General features: G+C 37.8%; 1 protein-coding gene across 1 annotated transcript in view; it reads right to left on the minus strand.

Moving 5' to 3' along the window:
- Positions 1 to 17911, minus strand: part of tnnt2a (troponin T type 2a (cardiac)) — a 37356-nt gene that overhangs the window by 9208 nt on the left and 10237 nt on the right. Inside the window, exons 4-8 of the mRNA XM_060845024.1 lie at positions 17222 to 17251; positions 8568 to 8588; positions 6628 to 6643; positions 5827 to 5887; positions 4530 to 4646 (exon numbers count right to left, since the gene is read on the minus strand). Coding sequence (XP_060701007.1) covers positions 4530 to 4646; positions 5827 to 5887; positions 6628 to 6643; positions 8568 to 8588; positions 17222 to 17251 — 245 coding nt within the window. The remainder of the gene's footprint in view (positions 1 to 4529; positions 4647 to 5826; positions 5888 to 6627; positions 6644 to 8567; positions 8589 to 17221; positions 17252 to 17911) is intronic.

Raw genomic sequence — 17911 nt, forward strand, 5'->3', positions numbered from 1 at the left:
AAGAACAGTGCCAGAAGACTGGAGGATAGCAAATGTCCCCTTGTTCAAGAAGGGGAGTAGAGACAATATTGATAATTATAGACCTGTGAGCCTTACTTTGGTTGTGGGAAAAGTGTTGGAAAAGATAATAAGGAATAGGATTTATAATCATCTAGAAAGGAATAATTTGATTAGGGATAATCAACCCAGTTTTGTGAAATGTAAGTCATGCCTCACAAACCTTATTGAGTTCTTTGAGAAGATGACCAAACAGGTGGATGAGGGCAAATTAGTTAATGTGGTGTATATGGATTTCAGTAAAGCATTTGATAAGCTTCCCCACAGTAAGCTGTTGCAGAAAATACAGAGGCATTGAATTGAGGGTGATTTCGCAGTTTGGATCAGAAATTGGCTAGCTGAAAGAAGACAGTGTGGTGGTTGATGGGAAATGTTCATCCAGGAGTTCAGTTTCTAGTGGTGTACTGCAAGGATCCTTTTTGGGCCCACTGCTGTTTGTCATTTTTATAAATGATCTGGATGAGAGCATAGAAAGATGGATTAGTAAATTTGCAGATGACACTAAGGTTGGTGGAGTTGTGAACAGTGCGGGAAGATGTTTCATGTTACATAGGGTTATAGACAAGCTGCAGAGCTGGGCTGAGAAGTGGCAAATGGAGTTTAATTCAGAAAAATGTGAGGTGATTCCCTTTGGAAGGAGTAACAGGAATACAAAGTACTGGGCTAATGGTAAGATTCTTGGTAGTGTGATGAGCAGAGAGATCTTGGTGTCCATGTGCGTAGATCCCTGAAAGTTGCTGCCCAGGTTTATAGGAATGTTTAGAAGGCATACAGTGTGTTAGCTTTTATTAGTAGAGGGATTGAGTTTCGGAACCAGGAGATCATGCTGCAGCTGTACAAAACTCTGGTGCGGCCGCACTTAAGAGTATTATGTACAGTTCTGGTCACTGCATGAGTGGAAAGATGTAGAAGCATCGGAAAGGGTGCAGAGGAGATTTACTGGGATGTTGCCTGGTATGGAAGGAAGATCTTATGTGAAAAGGCTGAGGGACTTGAGGCTGTTTTCATTGGAGAGAAGGTTGAGAAGTGACTTAGTTGAGACAACTAAGATGATCAGATGATTAGATAGGATGGACAGTGAGAGCCTTTTCCCTCAGATGGTGGTGGCTTACACAAGGGGACATAGTTTTAAATTGAGGGGTGATAGATATAGGACAGATGTTAGAGATAGTTTCTTTACTCAGAGAGTCGTAGCTACATGGAATGCATTGCCTGCAACAGTAGTAGACTCACCAACTTTAAGGGTAGTTAAATGGTCATTGGATAGGCATATGGATGATAACAGAATAATGTAGGATAGATGGTAATCAGATTGGTTTCACAGGTTGGCGCAACATTGAGGACCAAAGAGCCTGTACTGCGCTGAAATGTTCTATGATCTCTGTTCTTAAGGAAGGCAGATGCCGAATATTCACTTACTCCTTTGTTATGTGCAAATCTTATTTTTTGTCCCTAATCACCCCATTCCACTTTTTGCCAGCTTTTTATTTCCTTATATGTTAGCATTAGCCTCTTCTTATACTTTTTGTCCTTAACACTACTCTTAGCCCAGTCTACATCAGGATAATACATTCTCCATGATGACTACACTATAAGTTTTGCACTTCCATGCAAGTTCCTTGTAAATTTGTTCCTCCTCAATATTCCCACTTGAATATACTGAGAAATGTAATTGACTTTTTGCATTCCTCAGGTCTGGTCAAACAGATTTGTCCTTAACAATCTGGAATATCCTCTCTTTCCAGCACTGCGATCTTCTCTTTAAGCATGACTGCCATCCCTTCCCCTTACCTGAATGCCAGTCCTGACTTTCTTTGACTCAGGTCTTTGTTACTCCCAAAACATATTTCCTAATAGCTGTCTGAAATTTGCCAGTCTAATTTACATGTTCCACAGAATAGCATATTAGGGCTTTACAACATATATTTTTGAGCATTTTTATTTAAACTGAATCCACCTAATACTATACTATTTCCTACTGCAGCACTACCTGTATCACCTGATATCCTTTGCACATTTTTATTTCCTAATGAAGGGCTTATGCCCGAAATGTTGACTCTCCTGCTCCTCGGATGCTGCCTGACTTGCTGTGCTTTTCCATCAACACACTCTTGATCTCTCCAGCAACTGCAGTCCTCACTTTCTCCACATTTTTATTTCTCTCTAACACTACCTCCTGATCCCTGCACAGTTTTCCAGTTAGTTTAAAATGTCCAAAAAGCACAAACAGGTCACCCCTGCAAGGAAATGGGCAACATGGTGGCTCAGTGGTTAGCACTGCTGTCTCACAGTGTCAGGGACCCGAGTTCTACTCCAGCCTCGGGCAACTATCTGTGTGGAGGTTGCACATTCTCCCCCTGTCTGTGTGGGTTTGCTTCAGTTTCCTCCCACAAAAATGTGCAGCTTAGGTGAATTGGCCATGCTAAATTGCCCATAATATTTAGCTATATGTAGGTTAGGTGCATCCGTCGGGGTAAATATAGGATAATTGGGTGGGTTACCCTTTTGAGAATCAGTGTGGATTTATTATTTCCAAACTATATTCTAATTTTTTTAAAAATTGGCTCTGGCTCTGTAAGGTGTGACCCATCTGTCATGTGCTATATCCCCAGAACTGAACTGACCTCAACGTCCCAAGATTTAAATCCCTGAGTCTTGTTCATCCATCCAGCCAGACATTCATCTGCTATATCTTTCTTTTGCCACATTCACTTGAATGTGACACTAAGTATAATCTGCAGATTACAACTTTTGAGGTTCTACTTGCTAATTCACTTCTTAGCTCCCTGAATTCCAACTGCTGTACCACATCCCTCTTTCCAGCTATGTCATTTGTATTGATGTGGATGATGGCCACTGGGCGTTGACCTTTTCCTGTCATGTTCTGCAGTCATTCATTGACATTCTTGAATCTGGCAACTGGGGGGTCAATGTATCATTCTAGATTCACATCCACAGCTGCTAAACACCTCTCCATTCCCCGAACTATGGAGTGACCTATAATGCTTGGTCTTTTAGTCCTCTTCACAGCACTCTAGAAAGCTGAACCAACCATGGCACTAAGGACTTAGCTCAGGTTGAACTCACATGTGCTTACCTCTAACAGCTAATGATTGGGATAGCATGCTGTATGCCACCCCCCTTTCAATACTAGACCCAAGGGCTTACTTGACTTACAGTGGTAGCGGATAGATCAATAATGGATCTTAATGAGGCAAAATATATTATTCAGTTTTGGTTATGATGTCTAGCCATACAGCAATGACACATCTGGCTCAACTGGGACCAAGAAGTAGACTTTTCCCTGTCTAATACTGTATGGCATCAATAGATCAGGTAGATCTTAGTGCTGTGAAATAACTGCACAGAGACTGGTAGCCAGTCATCAAGTCACCCTCTATTTAAATCTGTGCAATATGTGGGCTCTGAGACTGAGGAGACCTTCTGAACCTCCTGTATATATCTGATTGGCGGTCAACAACCACAATCAGGGATCTCAGTCAATGAGCTCCACCTGACCCTTTTACCAATCACTACACACTGTCTCTAACATTAATTCTTTTAGAACTACTACCTAATGCAACATGTCAGATGAGCCGTTACTTTCATAGGTATTCAAAATTGAACCCTGTTCGGAAAATGAGGTGCAAGTGGAAGGCTCCTACACTACCTGCTCATTTCTCAATGATCACCTGGTATTCATTCATTCCCTCTCTTCCTACAAACTCTTAAGCTGCAGGGCGAGCACATCAATAAAATGTGCTGTGAACAAAATTCTCAACCTTGCCGATGCATTGTAGTGAAACCAGATGTCACTCAAGCTCCAAAAATCAACTAGAAATTCTATAACAACAAAAACTATAATTTCCAATAATCATTTGAAATATTTAGTTACCAGGGAAAAAAATGTGGTTTGGTGGCAAATTTGAAGAAGTTTGGACAATGAGCTTTCTTTTGGATTCTTCTTGCAAAGACCTAAGATGATATTTCAGGCTTTACTCCATTAAGCTCACACAACTATTGAGAGAGGAACAACAATCAAGAGAGGGGTCCCTATTTAGCAAGTGTAGACATCATCAGCCTTTGGTTGGTTTGTGCACTGCTGGTTAATTTTTCATATGAATTCAGGTGGTGTGGATTGTTGAATAATGATATTGGAGTCCAAAGTAGTCCAGACTAATCTCAGGGCCTGTAGTTTAGAGGCATATAGTTGAATGTTTTCTAGTAATCATCTTTGCAAAGGTGAATGAGGAGGCACTGGTGTTTTATTTAAAAGGATCTCTTCTAACTTAGCTTTCTGCTTGTATTGGTGCCTAATTTGCCCTTGGCACCCTAAGTTATTATCTATTTATGGTTGTTGGTATACAAACAATGAAAACACTCAAATCCTGAAAATGCAGCAGAATCAGTACTAAAAGTTCCAGACTCACATTTCACAACTTAGAATATATCCCTAAAAAGAAACAACTCACAATTCTTTCTTTCAAAGCAATGATTTCCTCCTCTTCTTTCTTTCTGTTCTCAAAATGCACCTCAATTAAGGTCTGTAACTCCAGAAGATCCTTCTCCATCCGTTTCCGGTGGATGTCCTAAAAAATTGATGGTCATAAAAGCGAACATCAACACATTTGAAAATCTCCCAAATTTTTCATGATTGGACAGGCAGATAAGCATTGCTAAAAGAAAATACAAATTGAAGCTTTTTTGTCTTACATCCATCAGGACTAATGCAAAAAAGAGGAAAGGGACATCAATTTATATTGCTTGAAAGAGGGGAGTCGAGTGGTTGGGTTATTGTTGTCATGGAGAAACAGATTTCTGTCAATCTTAGTTCTCAGATTGGACAGGTAGACTCCAATTAGTCAGGGTGCTACCATGGGAATGCAGCAGAAATTAGCTATCTGCATGGCAAGTTGAGTGATAAAGGAAAGTCTGGGTTAATTTATTACACAGTTTTAAATTGGCTAGTCATATACAGGGTTAAATTACAGATGTCATAACTGACCTTAGGATATTAGGTTAGCTAAGAGGGCTTCCACGTCTGTATGCTGGGAAGGAAAAAATATTGAGCTTGGGTGTTATGGTCCAAACACTAAATAACAGGAAACCACTCAAAAACAGTCTGGAGGGTAAGAAGGACAAATTATATCTTCTGGGACAAGAATCCTGAATAAAACTGACATTATCAAAAATAGACCTAGGATATTAAGGGGTGAAATCAGGAAAGATCGTTCCCCATAAAATACAGTGTAAAATCATAAAAACACTTTTCCAAAGGATGTTGCTCAACTGTTACCATCAAAACTGAAAATAATTGATTTTGAGAGATACAGGGTATCCAGAAAATGGATAGTGACAGTGTGCCTATCTCTGAAGCAGAAATTCCATGTTAAAATTCCCTTTCAGATCCTGATGGCCATGGAATTGGTATGCACTTATCAGGATCTCCAAAAATTAGGTGAGGGAAACAAGAAAAACAAGAAGATCAGGAGGTTTAGAGCAAGGGACTAATTGAAGTTGAGCTACAGATCAGCAATGATCTGTTTGAATCTCAGAACTTGCTTGAAGGATTAACCTACCTACACCCTTTCCTTTGTTAACCTAAATAAGGACTGATCAACATCGTGCAAGAGAGCAAAGGATACACAAGAAGATATGTTCAAGACAGAATGTGATACAAGGGGCAAGATAGAAATCTTTAAAAATCAAGTAAGCATTTAGCTCAGGAAAATAGTTTCAAACAAAGAAATTGACAGTTTAGGTACTTACATCAAAGTCAACTCTGTCTCCATCTGGAATTTTAGGTGGTACAAGGTTGGTCATAAAGAGTCTATGAAGATAAAACAAAGAATGCATTAGATCATTTCGCTGTTCACATGTTTACTGAGCTCAACCAGGAAACTTTGATGCAATTACACTGATAGTTATGGGCCAAGGACTGGAAGGTGGGATTCGTGTACATTTGGGATTGTTTTTGTCAGTGAAGACTGTATTGACCAAAGGGTTTCCTCTGTTCTGAATGTTTCTATGCAATTAACATTGTTAGAGAGACCATGAGAAAGACTCAGATGGTAGGTCACACTCCTTTAAAATCCTAAATTGTTCCTACCCCCCCACCAAAATCAATGCGACACACTTCAGCATTAACTTTTTTAGACATCCTTACTCCATTATAAAACAGATTCATTGCGGTAGCAACATAGGGAAATGCAGCAGCCAACTGAGGACATCAGGGAACCATAAACTGCAATGAGATTGTGACAAGGTGATTTTCATATTGGCCATGTAATCAAGGGAATGACTCTGCTATTCATGCCCACTTGAGAGTGCGCACAGAGTTTAACATACAATGCAGCTCACCATCAAATACTGCACTGAAATTTCAGTCAAATTTCTGGAATGGTGTGTGTGTGTGTGTGTGTGTGTGTGTGTGTGTGTGTGTGTGTGTGTGTGTGTGTGTGTGTGTGTGTGTGTGTGTGTGTAACCTCACAAGTATCAAAATGTCAACAAGTAGTCATGATACAATAGCAATTAGCTTCAAAAATGCCTGACGAAATTAGCTGCACTTACTTTGGCTTGGGTCTTCCTTCACATGGAACAGTGGGAGAAAATGAGACATCAATTAGTCAAATTTTATGAAAGTCAGAATGAAAACATTAACCAGGTCTAAATTACTTCTGTTGGATGATAATCATTGCCAATGCTTGCAATATGAAGAATTTGTATTGTAAAGTGATGCATTAAATGCTTATAAATGGTGAATAATGTTCAAACTTAGCATTGAGAAAAAAAAACAACCAGCTACATAAAATGTCTATTGAATTAGTCAGCCAGAACATTGCCTGAAGATCAAGCCAAAAAGTGTTGTTCAACTTAGATTAGGTTGCTCAATGTTATGTAGCGAATTTATTATGATTGTCTCCACTTGATACTTCCAAATATGTTAAGGCTAAGTCTATTTAAAATCAACATCTGATAAAAAGAAACAATTGTTAATATTTTGGGTCCAGTGACCCTTCTTCAGACCTTTCCTTTTTCCATCCTGAAGAAACATCATGGACGAAAAACATTAACTCTGCTTTTTCTCTACAGATGCTGCCAGGTCTGCTGAATTTTTCCAGCAATTTTTGTTTTTCCTTCTGATTTCCAGCACCTGCAGTCCTTTGACTTCTTTTTTTGACAGGGTAGATGTTAAGTTGTCTCCATTAATGGGGAAATCTTGAACTCACAGACATGCTTGCAGAATGGGGGCAACATTCATTTATGACTGAAAAGCAAAGGAAATTCTTCTCTCAGAAACTAATGAACATTTTGAATTTTCTACCCCAGAGAGTTGTGAAGGCTAGATCACAGAAAGTATTTAAAAGAGCAGTTAGAAAAAAATGTTTGGGAAGTTGGCAATGTGAGGACTAAGGTGAGCCTACATGGAAAATAAACTGACACCTGAGCCACACCCTGATTCTATACATATACATTTCTATTTGCAACCGTTTCCAGTCATAGCTATCTATTAAGTGAAGAAAATATATAAAAAATTTAAATAAAACAAAGTACCACGGATCTGAAATAAAAACAACAGGAAGTCTAGAGAAACCAGTCTCCTATCCCCTGATATTTTATCCCTCCTATATCCACCCCACACTTCTCTCTTTCAACTCCTCACTCACATTCCTACCCTGTTTCCCTATCCTCTCACCTCCCCAAATCTCATCAGCTGGAGGGTTTCAAATGCTTTAACAAATAGTGTGACAAGCTATGTTAATGTGAAAACAAGCTCAACAGATGTTAATTGTCAAGCTTTATGATGATTATTCATTGTGCATGTTGAAGTGCTAATTCTTTGGCTACAAACTGTGATCATATCTTTCTTTACAAATGCCACAAATGTTATATCAAGGGAGGAGATATTTCTCTTTGCTGAACGTGGAAGTTATTGTGATGTTGAATGGACTGATATTTTTCCAGCTTGTCAGGGATAAATTTTATATCGGTTTATATATCTCTAATTTCTTTTAAATAATTATTCTGATGCATTGTAAAGTGTTTATTGTGATGAAGTGTATGAAAGTAACAGATACCCATAACATTAATTGGAATAATTTTCATTCCATTGCTAGTTTCTGGCCGAACTTGGCAAAAACAGATGGATGAAAGAATAAAACAATTAAATATATAAGCTTTCTTAGCAAAATAATTATTGACTTAACAGTTTCCTGTGTATGAATTCAGTAGTTGTATCAGAGATAATAAATTATAAAATTGTGACATCAGTTATTAATTCCACCATGTAAGTTGTCTGAATAAGAGGTTATAATAAAGCCAACTGGTACTTTTGCAAGAAATCACAATGTTTATTTATATAGCACCATTAATCAACTAAAATTTCCTGAAGCACTTTGCAGGCTATTATAAAACAAAAAATGAACCAAAAGCCAAGTGACTTCTATTAATGATAGGACTTTGTCCAAAAAATCTCAATGTTCTTTAAGAAGGTGAAAAAAAAATTGTACCTCCATCTCTTGTATCTGTTTCTGTAAAAAAAAGTAGGTAAGACTTCATTAATTTTTTTTTAAAAGACCCTCACACCCTCCTTGTGACAATTACAGACCTGTTAGCTTCAACCATCATTCTTTCAAATATGATTCTTTTATTTTATTTGTAAGCTAGTAGTCTGGATAGACTGCAAAAATAGCATAGAAAACCTCCTTACCTTATTAACAGAATTCACTCAGTTTTAGAATTGACTCGTAACAGAGCTAGACATTTATTGAGACAATAATATATTATTAAATCTAAAGAGCCAATGACAATTTTAAGCAAATGATAATTTCTTCAGGAAGAAAATGAATTAAGTTTTACACATTGGGGTGTAGTATGAAATGTTCCATTTGTTTTTCTTTTTTCTCCCACTGTGTCCATACATAATGGTAATATTTATCATTGTGAGTAATAGAAAATACCATACCCAATGCAATCATATCACAGTCCTCAGTCCATTTACTTCAAATGTATTAAGACTTGTGTTCATTTCTACTTCAGAAATATTGAGGTGATTTGTTATATCGAATGCTTTACATGGTTTGTACTGGTGGGGGCCAGTATCAGCTAAGAAAGAAATTGACTTAAGGACAGAAAAGAGTAGTCTTTGGTTCTCTGACTGTAAAATTGTGGCACTATTTAGATTATCTCGCTATTGTCAGGATTATTGATTTTTTTTTACATATAAATGAAATTGGATGCAAAGTACAATTTCAAATGCTGATAATTAATTGTGAGTATGACTGATGGTGATTTTACACTTAGATTCTGTTGTCATGTGTCCTCAAATAGAGAACTATAGAGAAGTATAAGAGTACAGTAAAAAATGTAGAAGTCAACACACACAAAGCCATCTTAGGTTCAAAGATACCTCGGTGCAAAAAACTTAGGCGCAAAGTAGTAAGAGAAACTGAGTTAAAAAGTTAAGCATTATCTTCATAGAATAAGGAGAAAAATAAAGAAATAAAGTAATAGTTAATGTTAAAATCCATCTTATTAAACCAGAATAATAACGGAATTAAGTTAAAAGTTCAGCCATATTTGATGAACCCTCTGTTTAGCTCGCTCTCCAGGAGATGTCAGCTGCCTGTTCTTAACGACACCTCCACAGATACCTGATGACCTCCCTCTCTGCTCACTCCACTCACACTGGGCCACAGTGCCATCGTTGTTGAAGCTGGTGCCTTCCCAATCTCCTCCTGATGCCTCTGGAACATGCCCGAGCAGGACTCACTCACATGTTGAGACCCGCCATGAGCCACCAAGATAGCAGGCCAAGGCACTACCAAGGCCACCTCGTCGGGTCCACACAGAGAGTGGGAAGGAAAAAAAAGTATGCAAGAGCGAAAGAGTAAAAAAGAAAGAAACTGACAAAGTGGATGAGCTCCATGTCAAGCATTCTACTCTGACACCATCTTGATCTGGTAAGGATAATATCAATCAATTACAGGATGACAAAGATAGCTAGTAGAATGCGCAGACAAAATTTAATGCAGAAAAATGTAAGATTATGTATCTTTGCAGAAGGAATAGGGAGATACAATGTAGACTAAGAAGTTCTAAAAAGTGCAAAAGGGCTAAAAGACCTTAATATCAATGTTTGTAAATTTTGAATCTGGCAGGTTATACAGACAGCAGTTAGACAAACATATGGGATATTGGACTTCATGAATTGGAGATATTGAATCCAAAAGCAGGGAATACTGAGCCAGTATATCATTCTAGTTAGTCACAGCATTGCTTCTAATCCAAGTACTCAGACCTTAGAAAGGATGTGAGAATGCTTGAGGGTATGAAGAAGTTTTTTTTTAATTTCAGGATGGGGAGTTTTAGTAGTAAGGTTAGTTTGAAGAAACTGGGATTATTCTCCTTGGAGTGAAAGAAATTAAAGGGGAGTCATAAAATATAATTGTTTAATTTCTAAGTTTTACATTAAAATTTCATTCCCGTTATCTAAAGGTTCAAGGACTACAGGACATGGATATGTGGTTTTGGGGGCGAGAATACAAGGAGAATGTGAGGAAGAACATTTTATGCAGTAACTGGCAATGACCTACAGCCTGTAAGTGTGGTAGAAATTGAGATGTTTAACAATTTTACAAGGCAATTGGATCAGCCCTTGGGTAAAATAAACTTCCAGGGCTCTGTGGAAAGAACAGGAGAATGTTGATTGCTGTGAAATGGCTGCATTAAGAAAATGAGTGGAGCTACACTTTTGTAATGTAATCATGGAAGTGCCAGAGAGCAATTTCAAATGTCACAAAGCAGAATTTTATATCAAGTGTAGAGCATATATTCCATAGAAGCATTTTCTGTAGTTTAAAGACGTTTGTATTAGGTAAGTTAGCACACAGATGAAATGCCACACATAGGAGAAAAGTGCCACTATGCAGCATCAGCTGCAGGACATTGAGCTAATAAAGGTTTGAACTGTTTCAGTAAAAATGTCACATGGACTGAAGCAGCCAAGAAAACAGCGCACCAACACTTCTGAGAAAAAATTAAGGATGGACAATAAGTGACCATGATGCCAATATCCCATGAATGAATAAAAACATACCATTCAGACAAATACCAAGATCATTAAATATTCCAGTGTATCATAATTCTGAAGACATAAAGTTAGAATAAAATGTACATTAATAAATGTTTGTGGTTTCAATAGCAGGTGCCAGTGCATTAAAACATATATTAGAGATGTGAAAGCAAAGCTGAATTGATATTTTCAATCACCTGTGTTGACAGTAAACAAGATTAAAAGTTGCTACTGTACTTTTCTTTGCATTATATTCAAACATTTGTTTGCCCCAGCTCAGAAAAATATTAACATTTTGACATTGAATCCTTAATAAACCTCAAGATGAAGTATAAGCTTCAGAAATGGCTGAGTTTAGCAATAATTATCTGGTAAAGGCTTTAGAATCAATGCAGTGAAATTGTATTCAGTAGTAAATGAGCAGCAACCTGATCATTTGTATTATTTGTGGAAATAACGAAAATAAAATAGATGTCACTAGTGGAGTTCATGGCAGAGTTCTCTGTACTAAGCACCTTTCTGTCTGTTCCTTTTGTGAATGTCTTTTTTAATTCAGCATTGATGCTTTTGTCAACGTTCCATAGAAATCTGTCGATACAGCAATTATTTGTTCCTTTTTAATATTTTGACTTTGTAGTATCTACTGCTGCGCCATCTCAAACTCAGAAGCAAGGACAGAAACTGAGTCCCTGGCCTCTGACCCATGCAGGGCAGCTATGATCGCGACTGTGCACAGCAGAGTCCCTCGAGCCCCAGGCCCCAGTTATTTAGCCCTGATCCTCTCCCTGACCAAGCTTGGTAACCTTCTTCCACTCCCATATGTCTCTCAAAAACAAACTATAATTCACTTATATTCGAGAGAACGAGAGTTACCTGGGGCCACAGATCATCCATTATTTGTTTCCTCCATCTGGTAAACTGCCTAGAATCCATTCTGCTTCTTGGTACATAAGTGTAGCTGATACTGGCAATTGATTGTGTTGGGGAATTATGATTGCCACAATGTTTATTGTCAGCATGTGACACAGAATATTGAAATAATGATAACACGGAAAATCTTTAAAGTTTTCATAAATGTTCTTTTCCTCTGTTCATCCATGTTTCAGTTTTGACCTCTTGTGAATAATGGGCTGTGGAAGCTTGGGAATGAAGGCTATAATATGAGCAAGTTACTCACCAACATCCCATCAGTCAGTGTCACATGTAACAAAGAGTATTGTTGAGGCAGAGTGGTGGATGTGATCTATATGGGCTTTAGTAAGGCATTCAACGAGGTTCCTCACGGTAGACTGGTTAGAAAGATCAGATCACATGGAATACAGGGAGAACTAGTCATATGGTACAGAACTGGCTAGAGGAAGAAGATAGAGGGTGATGGTGGAGGTTTGCTTTACATAAATGATTTTGGTGTGAAAATAGGAGGTACGGTTAGTAAGTTTGCAGATTACACCAAAATTGGTGGTGTAGTGGACAGTGAAGAAGGTTACCTCAGTACAAAAGAATCTTGATCAGATGGGCCAATGGGCCAAGGAGTGGCAGATGGAGTTTAATTTAGATAAATGTAACTGGTGCTGCATTTTAGGAAGGCAAAATAGGGCAGGAGTTATACACTTAATGGTAAGGTCCTGAGGAGTGTTACTGAATAAAGAGATCTTGGAGTGCATGTTCATAGTTCATTGAAAGTGGAGTTGCAGGTAGATAGGATAGTGAAGAAAATGTTTGGTACGCTTGCCTTTATTAGTCAGGGCATTGAGTATAGGAGTTGGTAGGTAATGGTGCAGCTGTACAGGACATTGGTTTGGCCACTTTTGGAATACTGCACAAAATTTTGGTCATAGAGAGAATATTATGAAACATGAAAGGGTTCAGAAAAGGTTACAAGGATGTTGCCAACATTGGAGGGTTTGAGGTACAGGGTGAGGCTGAATAGACTGGGACTATTTTCCCTAGAATGTCAGAACCTGAAGGGTGACCTTAAAGAGGCTTATAAAATCGTGAGGGACTTGGAAAGGATAAATTGACAAGGTCTTTTCCCTGGGGTGGTGGAGTCCAAAACTAGAGGGCAAAGGTTTAAGGTGAGAGGGGGAAAATATAAAAGGGAACTAAGGGGCAACGTTTTCACACGGAGATTAGTGTATGTATGGAAGGAGTTGCCAGAGGAAGTGGTGGAGACTCATATAATTACAATATTTAAGAGGCATCTGGATGGGCATATGAATAGGAAGGTTTTAGAGGGATATGCACTAAATGCTGGCAACTGCGACTAGGTTAATTTAGGATAACTGGTTGGTATGGACGAGTTGGACTGGAGGATCTGAACATCTCTATGACTCTATACTGTCTAGTCCCAAGCTTCAGCAGGTATATGAGGCTTCCTCCACAGGCAAAGGTCTTTATTAAATACCTAAAAGGGTTATGACACCATTCAAACCTCAAAATGATTTGAACCTTGGATTCCCTGACTCATTTGCATTGCCAACCATTGCAGGGAAGACAGTAGTGAATTGTATCCTAGCCTAGATAAATGTTTTTACCATTTTTAAATTCATTTCTTGTGGTCTATGGGTAACAGGAGGGCTCCAGCAGGTCCTACAATTAAACTTCAGCCTTCCTCAGCATTGGGATTCTTTCAATTTCCCTTCTTGCCCGCACCTCTCATCTTTTTTGGTGTCATTTCTTGAGCATCTAACAGTTGTCACTCGATTTAATGCTCCTGTCTGTTGTCATTTTTGTTGTTTCAAAGTGAGAGTTTGATTCTGAAATGTAAAACAACATTCCACACATTCTTACCACACCCCCACCCCTACTTCGTTAAAATTGGAGCATTACTAATGTGCCCTAGCAGTCCAATAGATAGGCATAAATCTGTGTACTGCAAATGTGTTGCTGGTCAAAGCACAGCAGGCCAGGCAGCATCTCAGGAATAGAGAATTCGACGTTTCGAGCATAAGCCCTTCATCAGGAAGATTCCTGATGAAGGGCTTATGCTCGAAACGTCGAATTCTCTATTCCTGAGATGCTGCCTGGCCTGCTGTGCTTTGACCAGCAACACATTTGCAGCTGTGATCTCCAGCATCTGCAGACCTCATTTTTTACTATAAATCTGTGTACGTCAGAATGAGAGAGAACGTTTGCATATTTGCATTTGATTATAGATAAGTCGTTAGCATCTTCAACTTTCCATTCCAATCCCACATTGAAGGATTTCAGTGCTGAATGAATCAATTAATCATTGAAATTCCTTCCTGGTTAACTATAAGTTCCTTTTATTTTAAATTTACCAAAGAGATGAGCACTTGAGATGCAGTTGTAATCTGTAAGATGTCCACCATTGAATATCAACAAGTTTTCAAACATTTTGGCACATACACAGCAATGCAATAGGCTGCTTGATGGCCACAAAATCACATAATTTTATGCTGAGCATCATTGAGCCCATTTTAGCTTAACTATCCATATGGGAAAGCATATAATCCCGCATTGCAAGTTTCATTAAATTATTACTATTGCTCAGAATGCTTGATGTTGATTAAATTTCTATTAGCTGCTGTGCACTAAATGATTTGACTAAATCATTTCAAGCCTGTCAGTTTTAACATGTGCAACATTTCAAAGAATTGTTCATGGAAAATAAAATATTAAATTTTGGCAGGCTCAATTCGAGAAACTTCTGATATGTATGGTGATTCAAATGCAATAGTCAAACATAATAACTAATACTTACTTTCAGGGATACAATCTCAGTAAAACTGTTTCATAAAAGCTCAGAGACAACTTCAGGAAGAAACACATTTCTGAGGTTGCCATAGTGAGATGGTGGGTTATGTGGTTTTGTATACAACAACATTATCTTTCAGATTATCTTCCAATGAAAAATAAAAATCTGGACCATAAATTATAGTTGGTTGGGGTTACATTTTTAAGAAAAAGCAAATAAGAACCCCATATGTACAAATGTGGGCTAGAAGTGCAGGAGCTGCACTATGCACAAGATAGTGCTGGCCTTGAGTGAAAGACAGATAATAACTTTATAAATGGCGAGAAACAGTTGAAGTTTGGGGATTGTACCATGTAATGATTTAGTATTTTTAATAAAGCTGGGAGGTATCACAATTCACGCAGAGATGGTTTTATACTTCATGGTGATAAGATTAGCTCTCCTTGCGTATACATGGAAATTAACAGTTTATTTCCTGAGTCTCCTATCTATTTGTCAAGCTGTGCGACAATACATAGCATCTCTGATTCTGTTTATCCAATAGCTGTGTGTTACAGGAAGAAGGGTGAATGCTAAAATAGTGCATGATGTGTAACAATCATTTGGCCATTTCAGTTATCAGCCAAAGCCTGAAGACACAAGTAAAGCAGTTAATGATTGCAAGCAACAATTCTGAGGTTTTTTTTACAATTCATACCTTGAGCCTCTTCAGCAATTTTATCTTCTAGGAATTAAAATTGCAAATGAAAGTTTATTTAATCATCTAAAATTATTTTCAGCAATTTTTTGTCTTAAATGAGATACAGTGTTAAGACGATAGTGACAGTGAAACTGTCAGCCCTTGTATCATTACTCCTCTGAAATTGACAGCAGTTTTAGAGTCTATACATGTACAACTGAAATCTGCTGACAGCTATTAAATGCTTTCCTGGAAGACCCCATAAATTGCAATCTACTGAACTGGTGAGAACTTCTCCATTCACACTATTAGTCTCGCTGTAAACCCTCTTGAAATAGGTTACAGCTTGTTGAATGATGTAAAATTGGGATTTTATTGGCACTCTAAGATTTTTTTTATAAATCTTATGTTAAGATATTACATCACATATAACTGTTTTTTAAAATGTTTATTTGGAGAAAATGAGAAAAAAAATGCTATCCTCAAGTCTTGTTTTTCCTTTATAATTTCTTAACCAAAGTTTACGAAGGACCTTCCACTTACTCAGTGCACTGTGGTTTGAGCCAACTCACTGGGTACTTTACATTGTCTGAAAATGAATCTGAACCATTATTCACAGTGGAGCATAAGTACTCCCCGGAACTGTTCGGTTGTAGATTCAGAAAGTTGAAAACAACAACTCATTCTGTCAAACTGAATAATAATAGTCATCACATTTAACTTTGATCTTTGACAGTTTTATAACTTGTGTGTTTTATGTGCATAAATATTTAGAAGATTAATGTGTAACTTCCTACATTTTTGGTTCAAGTAGAACTACTGAGCTGAAAATAAAGGTGCAGCTCAAGTGGGTTTGAAGTAACATTATATTAACTTAATTGGTAAACTGTCTGTTTTAAAATCTTTTACCTTATTAAATTGCAGAATAATTTGCACTTTATTGCTATCACAGTGAATGTTTTATGACATGCTGAATGAAAATGTTGCTAAGATTATCATACTTGACCAAATGGATTGTTTTCCATATCTGTGCTCATGGTATTAACTTGTGATTGTTAAGTCTTGCAATTTTGAAGGCTATTGTGAGTTCCTGTGAGGGTATATTGTGTGTGTCCTTTATGTGATACTCTTCAGATTCCGTGAGCATCTGTTGAGAACATATGTACCACTTTCTTTATTAGCTTGACCATCCCATCCACTTCTGTATAAGCTCCCACCCCTGAAATATCACTCATGTTTGAAATAATACAGCTTTAGAAAAAATCAAAAATATTAAAATCCAGATTTACACTTCATTTTAGCCAGTTACACCTTCTTCAATTTAATATTCTGATAGTAATGGCGTTTGCCATATATTTCCCAGTGAAGTGCATGCTTTGCGATTAAACTAAGAAAATGCAATGATCTGCCTGTCTTGAAATTGAGGATGCTAGCTTTTCCAAAAAAAATTGAGAAAGTAAATTTCTAACAGAAAGAAATGATGTTTACAGAACAGCTTTGACAATAAAATAATTACTATCATTGTTGTTGTGTTTTTTTGGAAATAGTGTTGGTACAGTGAGCATTATATCCAGAGAAGAGAAGATAGAGTAGCCACACATGATGTTCATCATTATCAAACAAGAGAACTTACAATTTGACAAGCAAAACAAATATCATAAGGACAATGTTCATTTTGGTTCATACACTTTACCTTCTGTGTCCTCCACTTCTTCTTCATCACCTGAAATAAACATTCAAGCAAAGAACGTTCATTAAATATAAATTGGCACATATCAGTAGCTATTCCATAAGGGATAAAACAGTATAATACCATTCCTCTTTGACTATATGAATCAACAGATTGACATTGCAATGTAGTAATAGTGAGATGATGGGAGCAATCTTCTGTTCCCACCACTGGTTAGTTTGGAAATGGGTAAGGCATGTAATTAGGTGGGATGCTGATGTATTCAGCAAAGATCCTAAGTTAGCAGCACATTCCAAATCCACAACCACTTCCATCTAGAAGGACTGATAGCAGCACATTGATAGGAACACCACCATCTGCAAGTCCCCTCCAAACTACTCATTATCCTGACATGGAAATATATCACCATTCCCTTACTGTCACAGGGTCAAGATTCAGGAATTCCCTGTCTAAGGGGATTGTGGATCAACCTACAGCATGTGGACTGCAGTGGTTCAAGAAGGCAACTCACCGCCACCACCTTAAGGGCAACTAGGGATGGGCAATCAATGCTGGCCAGCCAGTGACATCCCTTAGTGAGTAACAAGAACATGGACCCTCTGCCTTACCACCTCTCCCAAAATGAAACAGTCAGAGGGAAAACCCATTGTCATTTGGGAGCCTTAAGTGACCAATAAATGACTTCCTAAATGC

Source organism: Hemiscyllium ocellatum, chromosome 26 (genome assembly GCF_020745735.1).
Source record: "Hemiscyllium ocellatum isolate sHemOce1 chromosome 26, sHemOce1.pat.X.cur, whole genome shotgun sequence".
Lineage (NCBI taxonomy): Eukaryota > Metazoa > Chordata > Chondrichthyes > Orectolobiformes > Hemiscylliidae > Hemiscyllium > Hemiscyllium ocellatum.